Source organism: Lethenteron reissneri, chromosome 60, assembly GCF_015708825.2.
Source record: "Lethenteron reissneri isolate LAM-NWPU_2019-01 chromosome 60, ASM1570882v1, whole genome shotgun sequence".
In the NCBI taxonomy this organism is placed as follows: Eukaryota; Metazoa; Chordata; class Hyperoartia; order Petromyzontiformes; family Petromyzontidae; genus Lethenteron; species Lethenteron reissneri.
Genome location: NC_083838.1, coordinates 7,902,735 through 7,917,391, shown reverse-complemented (window position 1 = coordinate 7,917,391; position 14,657 = coordinate 7,902,735). Strand labels below are relative to the sequence as shown.

Below are 14,657 nucleotides of genomic sequence, written 5' to 3'. Positions count from 1 at the left end.
TTGGCTGTAATTGGCCACGGCCCCTTACGTTGTGGCAAGCTTCGGGCCACTTCCTGGAGTCGTGGAGTTCTGCTATTACTAGTACGGTACATAAAAGCGTGTTTAAAAAAAGTTATTATTATTATTACGTATCGTTATTTCACTTTGCCAGCTAAGGCGGCACCACTGAGAAGCGACCTGGCATTCACAAACGATATCCCGACGAAGTGGCTGATATCATCATGATCACCATCATGATCACCATCATGATCACCATCATCATCATCACGTGGACATGAAGAGCAGTAGCCCAATCAAGGCCGTAGACACGGAGTCAACATTGGGGGGGGGGGGGGGGCAAAACTTCCAGGGGGTCTGGGAGTCCCAACCCAGAAAAAAAAATCTAAATTTGAAAACTCATTTCCTGCCTAAAATATTAAAAATTCACTAACACACGGGATGGACTTTTTAGTTATTTTTACAATAATGTCTCATAGTGTATTGTATTACACTGCTCTGTTTTAACTTTTTACCATTTCTTGTTTCATTGTATGTAATGGCAGAGATTAGGGATTAATAAAGAACAACCATAACCACAATCATATACACAGAAAGCTAAGCATTGATTTATATTAAGATAAGTCCAGATATTGTGGCCAAGGTATAGCAAATCGTTTTTTAAATTTCCATAGCATAGCAAAACCTTTTTCATAGCAATATATTGGGGAGGGGAGGGGGACATTTTGAGAATATTTGAATATGGGGGGGGATGTGTCCCCCCCAATATTTATTATAATTACTGCCTTGAGCCGAACACTCTAAGCGCGTGGTGTCGTTGATTCTAAATGTGGAGGGGAAAAAACGGAGGATCCGGACACAATTCCACGCGACCATCACGGGGAGAGAGAAACAGAGAGAGACGCAGACTCCAAACATACAGCAGCAGGCATCGTCAGGGTCGTGATCGAACCCACGACCTCCTGTACACCAGGCGAGGTAGTTAACATCTCCTAGCCACCGTGATGATGATGAGAAAGAGAGACGCAGACTCCAAGTATACAGCAGCAGGCGTCAGGGTCTGGATAGAGCCCACGACCTCCTGTATACCAGCCGAGGTAGTCAACATCTATTATACGTAACGTCGCAAGAAGCGTTAATTTATTTATTTTGAGGCCACACACAGGGTGGTGTTGTCGTTATTGTTGACAGGGAACTTGTTGAGTTCATTTGTTTACTCATCCTAGGGGATTTCAAATGACGCCCCGAGCCACGCGCATTACCCTGCCTCCTCACACACCAACTCCCCCAGTCGCTCACTCTCTGTCTTTCTCTGTCTCTCTGTCTGTCTCTCTCTGTCTCTCTGTCTGTCTCTCTGTCTGTCTGTCTATCTCTGTCTCTCTGTCTCTCCCTCTCTGTTTATGTCGCTGTCTCTCTCTCTCTCTCTCTCTATGTCGCTGTCTCTCTGTCTGTCTCTCTGTCTGTGTGTCTGTCGCTGTCTCTCTGTCTGTGTGTCTGTGTGTGTCTCTCTGTCTCTGTGTGTGTGTGTCTCTCTGTCTCTCTCTCTCTCTCTCTGCCTCACACCAACTCCCCCAGCCTCTCCATCTCTCTTTGTCTGTCTCTCTGTCTCTATGTCTCTCTGTCTGTCTCTCTCTGTCTCTCTCCCTGTATGTCTGTATCTGTCTGTCTCCCTGTCTCCCTCTCTCTCTGTCTGTCTCCCTGTCTCTATGTCGCTGTCTCTCTCTGTCTCTCTCCCTGCCTCTGTGTGTGTGTCTCACTCACTGTTTCTCTGTCTCTCTCCCTGTCTCTCTGTGTGTGTGTCTCACTCACTGTTTCTCTGTCTCTCTCCCTATCTCTGTGTCTGTGTCTCACTCACTGTTTCTCTGTCTCTCTCCCTGTCTCTGTGTGTGTGTGTGTCACTCACTGTTTATCTGTTTCTCTCCCTGTCTCTGTGTGTGTGTGTCTCACTCACTGTTTCTCTGTCTCTCTCCCTGTCTCTGTGTGTGTGTGTCTCACTCACTGTTTCTCTGTCTCTCTCCCTGTCTGTGTGTGTGTGTCTCACTCACTGTTTCTCTGTCTCTCTCCCTGTCTCTGTGTGTGTGTCTCACTCACGGTTTCTCTGTCTCTCTCCCTGTCTCTCTGTGTGTGTGTGTTCCTGCCTCTCTCTGTCTCTCTCCCTGTCTCTGTGTGTGTGTGTCTCACTCACTGTTTCTCTGTCTCTCTCCCTGTCTCTCTGTGTGTGTTTCTCTGTCTCTCTCCCTGTCTCTGTGTGTGTGTGTCTCACTCACTGTTTCTCTGTCTCTCTCCCTGTCTCTGTGTGTGTGTTTCTCTGTCTCTCTCCCTGTCTCTCTGTGTGTGTGTCTCACTCACTGTTTCTCTGTCTCTCTCCCTGTCTCTCTGTGTGTGCGTCTCACTCACTGCACGGCATTTCTGCGTTGTATTGATTGGGGAGCGGTGGCGCAGCGGTTAGCGCGCCACCGCTGCGCTATGAACCCGGCGACCCGAGTTCGATTCCCGCTCACGGCCACCAGCACCAGTGACGATTATCCGAACCGTTCCTGGGCCTTGACCTAGATCGACTCAGCCCCAAATGAGTACCTGGTGCGGTGTGCAGTAAACATCGCCACTGGGGGAGACAAAGGCGGCCGGGCGTGGTGCTGGCCACCCACCCCCTCGTGTGCCGTGCCGGCCTTTATAGGTGCTCGCTAACAGCACTTGCCCCTACAGTCTGTTGAGGCTACACGGGGGATCTTTGTATTTTTGTTAACAACACATGTACAAGATGTATGTATATATATAGCTACATACATGCGTAACAAAGACAAAGATCCCCCGTGTAGCCTTTACACGGAATGTTGTGGCAAGTGCTGTTAGCGAGCACCTATGAAGGCCGAGAACGGCACACGAGGGGGTGGGTGGCCAGCACCACGCTCGGCCGCCTTTGTCTCCCCAGTGGCGATGTTTACTGCACACCGCACCAGGTACTCATTTGGGGCTGAGTCGATCTAGGTCAAGGCCCAGGAACGGTTCGGATAATCGTCACTGGTGCTGGTGGCCGTGAGCGGGAATCGAACTCGGGTCGCCGGGTTCGTAGGGCAGCGGTGAGCTAATCGCTGCGCCACCGCTCCCCAATCAACACAGAAGCGCCGTGCCGACTCTTGCCCCGACAGCACGTGTGAAGGCAACACGGGGAATATTTATCTGTTGCCTGATACTCAAACATTTCGTGTGTGTGTAGCAAGGACGTAGCCATGGCGTCAACATTAAGGGGGACCCCAGAAAAGAAAAATTGAAATTTGAAAACTCATTTCCTGCCTAAAAGAATAAAAAATTCACTAACACATAGGATGGACTTTTCATTTATTTTTACAATAATGTCTAATAGTTCTAGATTTGAAGCTTTCGTGACTGCAAGGATTCATACTCTTTGGTTTTTTCGGTAAAGTCACGTAGGTAAAACAATCCATAAAATATAAGAAAATAACTAAATTAAAACTAAAACAACTAACATTTTGTTGTTTTCATTTATTTTATTTTATTGATTGTTTTACCTACGTGACTTTACCTAAAAAACCAAAGGGTATGTCTAATAGTGTATTGTATTACACTGCTCTGTTTTTTCTTTTTTTACCTTTTCTTGTTTCATTGTATGTAATGGCAGAGATTAGGGATTATTAAAGTACAACCATAACCACAGTCATATAAACATACATCTACGCATTGTTATGTTGAAGACAAGTCCAGATATTGTGGCCAGGGTTGAGCAAATTGTTGTTTTTATTTACAAAGCACAGCAATTATTACTTATAAAAAATACTGTTTATAGCACTATCTTGGGGGGGGGGGGCATTTCGAGCATATTTGAATATTGGGGGGATTGTGTCCCCCTCAACATATATTATGATTACGGCCTTGGTATATATACATAATATACAAACCTGTCAACCCACGGGCTTTTCCTGTATTGTTGTCCAGGGAAATTGAGTTTTCAGGTCCGTACGGCGCACAGTCGTTATCAATACGGGCAACACACAATATGTTTTATTAATCATATTCGTTTGCGTTTCTCCCTTGTGATGGGACTTTGTCGGATGAACGTCCAGATTTATAAGCGCCGCAAGGTCTACAATCTTCTTGGTTCTTTCGGTAAAGTCATCACGTAGAAGGGAAGTAATAAAATAATAAAAATAAAACAATAAAATAATTCTCACGACGTTTCGGCCACAACGCAAGCAGCCGTCCTCAGGTGAAGAACAGATCTGTCGAGGCGACAGCGTTGTGGCCGAAACGTCGTGAGAATTATTTGATTATGTTTTATTTTTATTATTGTGTGTGTGCGTGTATCGTGAGTTATGCGCGGAGAGCAGTAGCCACGTATGTTGTGCACGTGTGTGCATGTACATGGATCAATACACGTGGGGATATACTCATACATGATTGTAGCGCAATGATTCGTGCGAATTCACGTCGGGCGCACAGGCAGACTCAGCTGAGCTCTGGATGCTTTGCTCCAACTCGGTAGCGTGTGCACGGTGTGTGCGTGTGCGCGTGTCGTTTGAATTTATATTGAAATATATGTTACGTAAATACGTTGCGTAAATAAGTTGCGTAAATACGTTGCGTAAATATGCTTTGTAAATATTTTGCGTAAATATGCTTTGTAAATATTTTGCGTAAATATGCTTTGTAAATATTTTGCGTAAATATTTTGCGTAAATAAGTTGCGTAAATAAGTTGCGTAAATAAGTTGCGTAAATAAGTTGCGTAAATATGATTTGTAAATATTTTGCGTAAATAAGTTGCGTAAATAAGTTGCGTAAATATGATTTGTAAATATTTTGCGTAAATATTTTGCGTAAATAAGTTGCGTAAATATGCTACGTAAATATTTTGCGTCTATGTTGCGTAAATAAGTTGCGTAAATATTTTGCGTAAATACGTTGCGTAAATAAGTTGCGTAAATAAGTTGCGTAAATATTTTGCGTAAATATTTTGCGTAAATAAGTTGCGTAAATAAGTTGCGTAAATATTTTGCGTAAATATTTTGCGTAAATAAGTTGCGTACATATGTGGGGAGCGGTGGCGCAGCGGTTCGTGTGCTGTGCTCGCTTAAATCTGTGCTGCGCTGGATTAAATAGGTCGACTCAGCCTCAAATGAGTAGTTGGTGCGGTGTGTAAACATCGCCCCGAGGGAGATGAAGGCGGCCAGGCGTGGTGGTGGCCACCCTCCCCCTCACTAACAGCACTTGCTCCAACACTCTGTTAAGGGTATACGGGAGTTCTTTGTATTTGTATCTGTGCGTGTATCCTTGTGTGTATATGTGTGTGTGTATCTGTGTGTATGCGTGTGTGTATGTGTGTATCTGTGTGTGTGTATCTGTGTGTGTATCCTTGTGTGTGTATGTGTATCTATGTGTATGTGTATCTGTGTTAATCTGTGTGTGTATGTGTATCTGTGTGTGTATGTGTATCTGTGTGTGTATGTGTATCTGTGTGTGTATTTGTGTGTATGTGTATCTGTGTGTATGTGTATCTGTGTGTATCTGTGTGTGTATGTGTATCTGTGTGTGTGTGTGTGTATCTGTGTGTGTATTTCTGTGTATCTGTGTTTATCTGTGTGTGTATCCTTGTGCGTATCCTTGTGTATATATGTATGTCTGTATCTGTGCGTATCTGTGTGTATATGTGTGTGTCTGTATCTGTGTATGTGTGTCTGTATCTGTGTGTGTCTGTATCTGTGTGTGTGTCTGTATATGTGTGTGTCTGTATCTGTGTGTGTGTGTCTGTATCTGTGTGTATCTGTGACTGTATCTATGTGTATCTGTGTGTGTCTGTATCTGTGTGTGTGTGTATGTGTGTATCTGTGTGTGTCTGTATCTGTGTGTGTATGTGTGTGTGTCTGTATCTGTGTGTGTGTGTCTGTATCTGTGTGTATCTGTGACTGTATCTATGTGTATCTGTGTGTGTCTGTATCTGTGTGTGTGTGTATGTGTGTATCTGTGTGTGTCTGTATCTGTGTGTGTATGTGTGTGTGTCTGTATCTGTGTGTGTGTGTCTGTATCTGTGTGTATCTGTGTGTGTTTGTATCTGTATCTGTGTGTGTATGTGTGTGTATCTGTGTGTGTCTGTATCTGTGTGTGTATCTGTGTGTGTGTCTGTATCTGTGTGTATGTATCTGTGTGTGTATCTGTGTGTGTATCTGTGTGTGTATCTGTATCTGTGTGTATCTGTGTGTGTCTGTATCTGTGTGTGTATCTGTGTGTGTATCTGTGTGTGTCTGTATCTGTGTGTGTGTAAATGGGGAGTGGTGGCGCAGTGGTGAGCGCACTGTGCGACGCACTCAGACGATTCTCTGAACCGGTCCCTGGGCTTAAACCTCCATGGACTCAGCCTCGACTGAGTAGCTGCTGCCAGGAGAGAGACAAAGACGTCCGGGCGTGGTGCTGGTCACCCACACGGTGCGCTGCTGCTACTTGCTACGAAAAGCACTTGCCCCAACACGTCCCTTAGAGGATATACGGGGGTTCTTTGTCTTTGAAATGCATGAATTATTATAATTATTATGACATATAATACTTACATAACACATTATATATATGTGTGTGTGACCGTGTCTTGCACAGGGCGTGCACACGCGGACAGACCCCGCGTTGCCGTCACAGGCAACCGCGTTGACCCGAGGAATTTGGACCGGCGACAAAAGTTGCCAGCAACAAAAAGAAGAAGCATTTCGTCTTATGAGCACCTGGCACTCGACCGCCGCTGTTTATGGAGATGACTACAGAACAACAACATCAGCAGCAGCATCACCTCCATCATCACCACCACCAGCAGCATCAGCAACATCATCATCATCAGCAGCAGCAGCAGCACTCATCAATGCACATACCTCCGGGGACACTAAAGCCGACGGGACTTGATGTGACCCCGTGTGGCAGCATCATCAGCAGCATCATCAGCAGCAGCAGTAGCATCATCAGCAGCGCTAGCGGCAACATCAACAGCGGCAGCAGCAACAACGCCGCAACAGCCAGCACCACCACAACGTCCAGCAGTAGCAGCAGCAGCATCACGAATAGCACCACAAACAGCAGCAACAGCACCACCATCACCACCACCACGAGCAACAGCAGCAGCAACAACGCAGCAGCAGCAGCAGCAACAACAACAACAAACAGCGGCAGCGGCAAAGCGAAGAAGTCGTCTGCGGGCTTGCGGAGACCGGAGAAGCCTCCCTACTCCTACATTGCGCTGATCGTCATGGCCATCCAGAGCTCGCCCGGCAAGCGTCTCACCCTCAGCGAGATCTACCAGTTCCTCCAGAACCGATTCCCATTCTTCCGCGGCGCCTACCAGGGCTGGAAGAACTCGGTGCGCCACAACTTGTCGCTCAACGAGTGCTTTATCAAGCTGCCCAAGGGGCTCGGACGGCCGGGCAAGGGTCACTACTGGACCATCGACCCGGCGAGCGAGTTCATGTTCGAGGAGGGGTCGTTCCGCCGGAGGCCACGTGGATTCCGTCGTAAGTGCCAGGCGCTGAAGCCGGTGTACGGCCTCATCAATGGATTCGGCTTCAACCACCACCACCACCACAACCACGCCGTGCTGTCACCGGGATTTGACTATCACCACCACCACCACCACCAACAGCAACAACAACAGCAACAGCAGCAGCATCAGCATCATAACCACAGCAGCAGCAACCCTCACCCGGCCCACCACCACCACCATCATCACCACGGTGGTGGTGGTGGTGGTGGCGGTGTCATGCAAGGCTGTTCGCCCGTCGGCCAAGCAGGAATGACGGTGGCCTCGCTCGGTTTGGTCGACCTCGGTGGAGGTGGTGGAGTTGGTGGTGGAGGTGTTGGTGGTGCATCGATGAACGGGCTGACTGCACGTGCCTCGCCCGTGTCCGCTGCGGCGTACGACGTGGGCTGCGCTGGCGTGACGGCACTCGACTTCCTGCACCAGCACAGCAACGTCGGGTCGCCCGGAGGCATCGACCACGCGTCGGTCTACGCGTCCAGTAGCGCACTCCATCATCATCATCAGCAGCAACAGCAGCAGCAGCAACAGCAGCATCATCAGCAGCAGCATCATCAGCAGCAGGATCACGACGGCGGACAGACCTCGCCGCTGGGACAGGTGTGGATGCAAGCAGGCGGCTCTGTGTTGATGTACGGCAAGGCGGCGATGCAGATGTCTCCGTGCGACAGCGCGCAGCAGCAGCAGCAGCAACAGCAACAACAGCAACAGCAGCAGCAGCCGTTTGGAGGCCACATGGAGCAGATGTATGGAGGACACGAGACGTTGGATATTCCAGGTATGGTGATCGTGGAGCGATGGTGGTGATTGTGGTGATGATGGTGGTGATGGTGATGATGATGGTGATGATGATGATGGTGATGATTGTGGTGATTGTGATGATGATGGTGGTGATGATGATGATGATGGTGGTGATGGTGATGATGTGATGATGATGGTGATGATGGTGATGATGATGGTGGGAGAGGGAATTCCAGTGTTGAGCAGTTCCAGAGGAGGACCAGAGAGAGAGAGAGGTGACCTGTGGTGTGGTGAGTGGATGAGTGGGTGGGTGAGTGGGTGGGTGGGTGAGTGGTGGGTGAGTGAGTGGGTGAGTGGTAAGTGGGTGAGTGGGTGTGTGCGTGGTGGGTGAGTTGGCGAATGTGATATTGCGACCTGCAGTGTGGTGAGTGGGTGAGTGAGTGAGTGGGTGAGTGGGTGGGTGAGTGAGTGTGTCAGTGGGTGAGTGGTAAGTGGGTGAGTGAGTGGGTGAGTGCGTGTGTGAATGGGTTAGTGGGTGAGTGAGTGAGTGGGTGGGTGAGTGAGTGGGTGGGTGGGTGAGTGGGTGAGTGGGGTGAGTGGGTGGGTGGGTGTGTGCGTGGGTGGGTGGGTGGGTGTGTGGGTGGGTGGGTGGGTGTGTGAGTGGGTGGGTGAGTGATAAGTGGGTGAGTAAGTGGGTGAGTGCGTGTGTGAGTGGGTTAGTGGGTGAGTGAGTGGGTGGGTGAGTGGGTGGGTGAGTGCGTGTGTGAGTGAGTGGTGGTGTTCTGCGCCACGAACCCAGAGACCCGAGTTCGGAAGACTTTTGTCTTTGTTTTGTGAGATTGGTGGTGGTTGAGGTTGAACACAGTGCTTGGTGGTGGTGGTGGTTGAACACAGTGCTTGGTGGTGGTGGTTGAGCAGAGTGGATGGTGGTGGTGGTGATGGTACGGGTGGTGTGACGTGTGATGGAGATTCTCACTGATGTTCTAACAGACCTTGGTATACCAAATATACATATAGTTACATACATGTAGTCTGTTTTGATTTTAAGCTTTCGTGACGGCAGGAATCAATACTCTTTGGTTCTTTCGATAAAGTCACGTAAGTATAAAATTGTATTCATAAAATAGTATTTATACCTACGTGACTTTTCCGAAAGAACCAAAGACTATGTAGTCTGTTGTCCGATTAGGGTGTGTGTTTTCATCAGTGGCTACAACGCGATGTGTATTATAGGATAACGCATCTCTGTGTAATGCGGAATGCGAATTGGATGTAACGCGATCGAGTGAATGGAACGACGTCGCAATAGGTCGTACAGCTGCCTCGGCCTAGTATCGTCATCATCACCATCAACATCATCACCACCACCACCATCATCACCGTCATCACCACCACCATCACCACCATCACCATCATCACCATCATCATCACCACCACCACCATCATCACCACCATCATCACCACCACCATCACCACCATCACAACCATCATCATCACCACCACCATCATCATCACCACCACCACCACCATCATCACCATCACCATCACCACCACCATCATCACCACCACCATCATCACCATCACCACCACCATCATCATCATCACCATCACGTAGTTATGGCGGTATTTGTGCTTTATAACCCCCCCCCCCCCATAGTTCTACGTAACTTATTGTAACGCGATTGTTCCATAGAGCGGTGTTCTTCCGGAACGCAGCAACAACAACAACCACCGCAACTACCACAACTACCGCCGCCGCCACCGCCGCCGCTGTCGTTACAGGAGAACAGACTGCACGCGCGTCCTAGACACTGCTACGGATTCGTTTAATCCGGAAGATCGTCCCTGGAGTACATTTCGCACATTTCTGTTTGAGCCTCGGACCTGTTCGCGAGATCGTAAGGACACCACGGCGCGCGTGCCTCCTGTAATGTCGGATTATATACCGTGGGTTTTTGCGCGGTAGTGGTAGTGCCTTACGCCGAGAAATTCAGACCGCTCCAAGACACAGGATATGTACAGCGGCAAGCACCAGCGCCGAAGGGGTGAGAAACAGATCCGGCCCCTCGATCCACTGCTGGATGAGAGGCCGCCGATGGGGAGGTATCTGACCAAACTTCGCGAGCGGTTGTGCACACAGGAGATGATTAAAGACACCCCGACGCCACGTGTCGCCTGAACAAGACTGCCCGGGGCAAGTGCTGTTAGTAGCGAGTAGCAGCACCGACGGAGGCCGGGCGCTGTGTGGCACACGAGGGAGATGGGTGGTCGGAACCACGCCCGGCCGCCTTTGTCTCCCCGGTGGCGATGTTTACACATCGCACAAGGTTACTCGTTTGAGGCTGAGTCGACCTAGGGGAGGCCCACGGCCGATTCAGAGATAATCGGTGTTGGTGTTCGACCGTGAGCAGCAATCGAACTCGGGTCGCCGGGTTCGTAACACAGCGGTGCACATAGGAGTACAGTACAACACAGCCTTGGATTTGCTGTTGTAGCAGACAGCATGGTCCAGCGCTGTCCCAACAGCGCCTAGGAGATGTTGACGACCTCGCCTGGTACGCAGGAGGTCGTGGGTTCGACCCCGACCCTGACGATGCCTGCTGCTGCTGCTGTATATTTGGAGTCTGCGTGTCTCTCCCTCCTCCGTTGGTCGCGTAGATTTCTCGCCGGTGTCGTCCGATTTTTTCCGTCCCTCCACATTTTAGAATCGACGATCACCACGCGTTTAGGGAGTTTTCGGCCACTGCTATGAACTTCCACGCGGCGATGTCGGTGGTCCACTTCATTGAGCTGTCACGTGTGATTGCCAGTTCGCTTCTGAATAAGAGCTGCAGAGCAGCTGAGTGGGGACTTACCTGGTCATGCTGCCCATGGTTTTGCCGTGGTGGTTTGGCAAGCCGATGAGACCCACAGAGGTCGAAACCGACCCAATTTTTTTTCGTCTTCTTTTAAGGAAGAAAATCCTGCTGGGAATCATTGGGCAGTGAGGCATTTCGATAGGCTGACTGGGCCGTATGCACTACTCTCTATAACTGTATGTGATGTATTTACTTATATCGCTATATGTGTATAGAGCGCTGGCAACCCGAGGTTAATTAACGATCATCACGGCCACCATCACCAGTGACGATTCATTATCTGAACCGGTCCCGGGCCCTCCCCTAGTAAGTGCTACTCGCGACGAACAGCACTTGCCCCAACAGTCTGTTAAGGCTGTACGGGGGATCTTTGTATTTGTATGTACTGTAAATAATAGGGAGCGGTGGTGCATCGGTTAGTGCGCTGCGCTACAAATCCAGCGACCCAATTTCCATTCCCGCGCACGCAATCCGGGCCTCCTCTAGGTCGACTCAGCCTCAAATTAGTACCTGGTAGCGTTGTGTAAACATGACCACTGAGGGGGGGGGGAGACAAAGGCGGTCGGGCGGGCGTGGTGCCCGTAGCTTTCGTAGGCGCTGCTGCTACTCGCTGCTAACAGCACTTGCCCCAACAGTCTGTTGCAGGCTACACGGGGGATCTTTGTATTTTTCATGTTAACAAACAAAACGTGTTAACGTTTACTTAATAAGCCAGGCCTTATCTATACACATATATCGGACAATCTATTGATGTACTTGTTGTTGTATGTGTTCCTCGTTAAAGTGTGAGAGATTAACGCGTTAGATTGTACGCGATTAACGGATATGCCGAGCGGTCCATTTGCAGATACCCCACCGCGTGTCTCATGCCAATCTCAATAACGCAGCGCGTCACTGCTGGGGGTTAAATAAAGGATGTCAATCTCTGGACGTAACGAACCCAACAGGGTTAAATAAAGGATGTCAATCTCTGGACGTAACGAACCCAACAGGGTTAAATAAAGGATGTCAATCTCTGGACGTAACGAACCCAACAGGGTTAAATAAAGGATGTAAATCTCTGGTCGTAACGAACCCAACAGGGTTAAATAAAGGATGTCAATCTCTGGACTTAACGAACCCAACAGGGTTAAATAAAGGATGTCAATCTCTGGACGTAACGAACCCAACAGGGTTAAATAAAGGATGTCAATCGCTGGACTTAACGAACCCAACAGGGTTAAATAAAGGATGTCAATCTCTGGACGTAACGAACCCAACAGGGTTAAATAAAGGATGTCAATCTCTGGACTTAACGAACCCAACAGGGTTAAATAAAGGGTTGCCGATTACGTGAGACAAGGCATCTGTCCGGCTAATCGCGTGGCGAAATAAAGGACCCCGATCGCAAGAGACAATGGATCTAATTGACCCCTCTCACTCGTGGTTAAATAAAGGACGCCGATGGGAGTTCTCGTAAGCGAAGTTCTCAGCAGGTTACATTAAAGGGTCGTGGTTACAAGCCAGGACGCCCGTGGCAGGCAACTGGGGTATCTGCAAATGGATCGCGACGATGGCAGGAACGCGTCCTGCCATGGGGGCTCTTGCCCCCACGGGCTGCCCAAGGCTACACGGGGCGCTTTTGCCTTTATAGTTGTCGGAGCATGTCCCGGACATTCTCGGGGGGCCAGACAATCATTGCTAGCGGGCTGTGCCGGGTGGTGGCGGCGGCTTTCACGACACATTTGTATATTTACGCGATCTAACCCCCCCACCCCCCCCCCCAAAAAAACACTTACGGATGATATTGGTCGCGAAAGCCTCACGTGTTAGGCAAGTTAATTAGGGATTAGTTTTGCACGCTGTCATCATCATCATTATTATTGTTGTTATCCTAATAAAATTAATTTATAATCGTAAATATTCGCGCATTAATTTCACGGGGTCTTTGCGTTCATTGTGAAAATCGAGAATCGGTTGTTACCCCCTTTTTGTTGCCAATAAAACAGGAGTTGTGTTTGTTCAATCCTCGAGTCGGCCGTCTTTCGCAAGGCATCAAAGACCCGCATTGTAACACGTGACACCTCTTCTTGTTTTCAAATCATTCTTAACGCTGCCAACGAAAAGTCCCATCGGTAATTTGTAGAGGTGTGGAGTGAGTCACGCACCTACGGGCACTTGCCCCAGCTGCCTGCGAGAGGCTATACGGGGAATCTTTGTCTTTACAAACAGATACAGATCCCCCGTGTAGCCTCTAACAGGCTGTAGGGGCAAGTGCTGTTAGCGAGTAGCAGCGCCTATGAAGGCCGGAACGGCACACGAGGGGGTGGGTGGCCAGCACCACGCCCGGCCGCCTTTGTCTCCCCGGTGGCGATGTTTGCTACGCACCTTACCAGGTACTCATTTGAGGCTGAGTCGACCTAGGGGAGGCCCAAGACTTGTTCATATAATCGTCACCGAGTGGCCGGGTTTGTAGCGCAGCGTAGCGCTAACCGCTACACTACCGCTCCCCACACACTCACGCACACACACAAGACAAAGATTCCCCATATAGCCCTAACAGACTGTAGGGGCAAGTGTTGTTAGCGAGCACCTATAAAGGCCGGCACGACACACGAGGGGGTGGGTGGCCAACACCACGCCCGACCGCCTTTGTCTCCCCAGTGGCGATGTTTACACCGCACCAGGTACTCATTTGAGGCTGAGTCGACCTAGGGGAAGACCAGGACCGCTTCAGATAATCGTCACCGGTGTTGATTGTGAGCGGGAATCGAACCCGGTTCGCCAGGTTCGTAGTGCAGAGCGCTAACCGCTACACCCACCGCTCCCCACACACTCACGCACACACACAGACACACACACAATCATCATCACACAGACACAATCATCATCACACACACAGACACACACACAGACACACTCACAATCATCATCACACAGACACAATCATCGGTGAACCGAGTAATTTGCCTGGCGTTGAGTGTGACGGTAAAGGCATTAAAAGGCGGACCTCTTGACACGGACTTATCCACACATCAAATACAAAGATCCCCCGTGTAGCCTCTAACAGACTGTTGGGGCAAGTGCTGTTAGCGAGTAGCACCTGTGGGTGGGTGGCCAGCACCACGCCCGGCCGCCTTTGTCTCCCCAGTGGCGATGTTGACCACACATCGCACCAGGTACTCATTTGAGGCTGAGTCGACCTAAGGGAGACCCAAGGACCGGTGTTGGCCGTGAGCGGGAATCGAACTCGCGTGGCCTGTTTCGTAGCGCAGCGCGCTAACCGCTACACCCACCGCTCCCCACAGAAACACACAAGACAAAGGTCCCCCTGATAGCCTTAACAGACCTTTCGGGGCAAGTGCAAAGGCTCCCGGCACAGTGGCGCACGAGGGCCGTGGGGTCGGTCAGGAACCACGCCCGGCCGCCTTTGTCTCTCCCCCAGTGGCGCTGTCCTACACCTGCAGTGCCTGACGTTTCGCCATACCTCCCCCTCGCAGGTCATCAGTGCGGTTGGCGAGGAGGCTGATGTGCGGACGCCGTTGTGGTCGAACTTCT

The 14,657-nt window shown here is 49.8% G+C and overlaps 1 protein-coding gene across 1 annotated transcript in view; it reads left to right on the top strand.

Moving 5' to 3' along the window:
- Positions 1–13,993, top strand: part of LOC133357918 (forkhead box protein F2-like) — a 19,977-nt gene extending 5,984 nt beyond the window's left edge. The window contains exons 2-3 of the mRNA XM_061576099.1: positions 6,600–8,299; positions 9,956–13,993. Coding sequence (XP_061432083.1) covers positions 6,745–8,299; positions 9,956–10,092 — 1,692 coding nt within the window. The 5' untranslated portion in view covers positions 6,600–6,744 and the 3' untranslated portion in view covers positions 10,093–13,993. The remainder of the gene's footprint in view (positions 1–6,599; positions 8,300–9,955) is intronic.
- Positions 13,994–14,657: the final 664 nt, after the last annotated feature.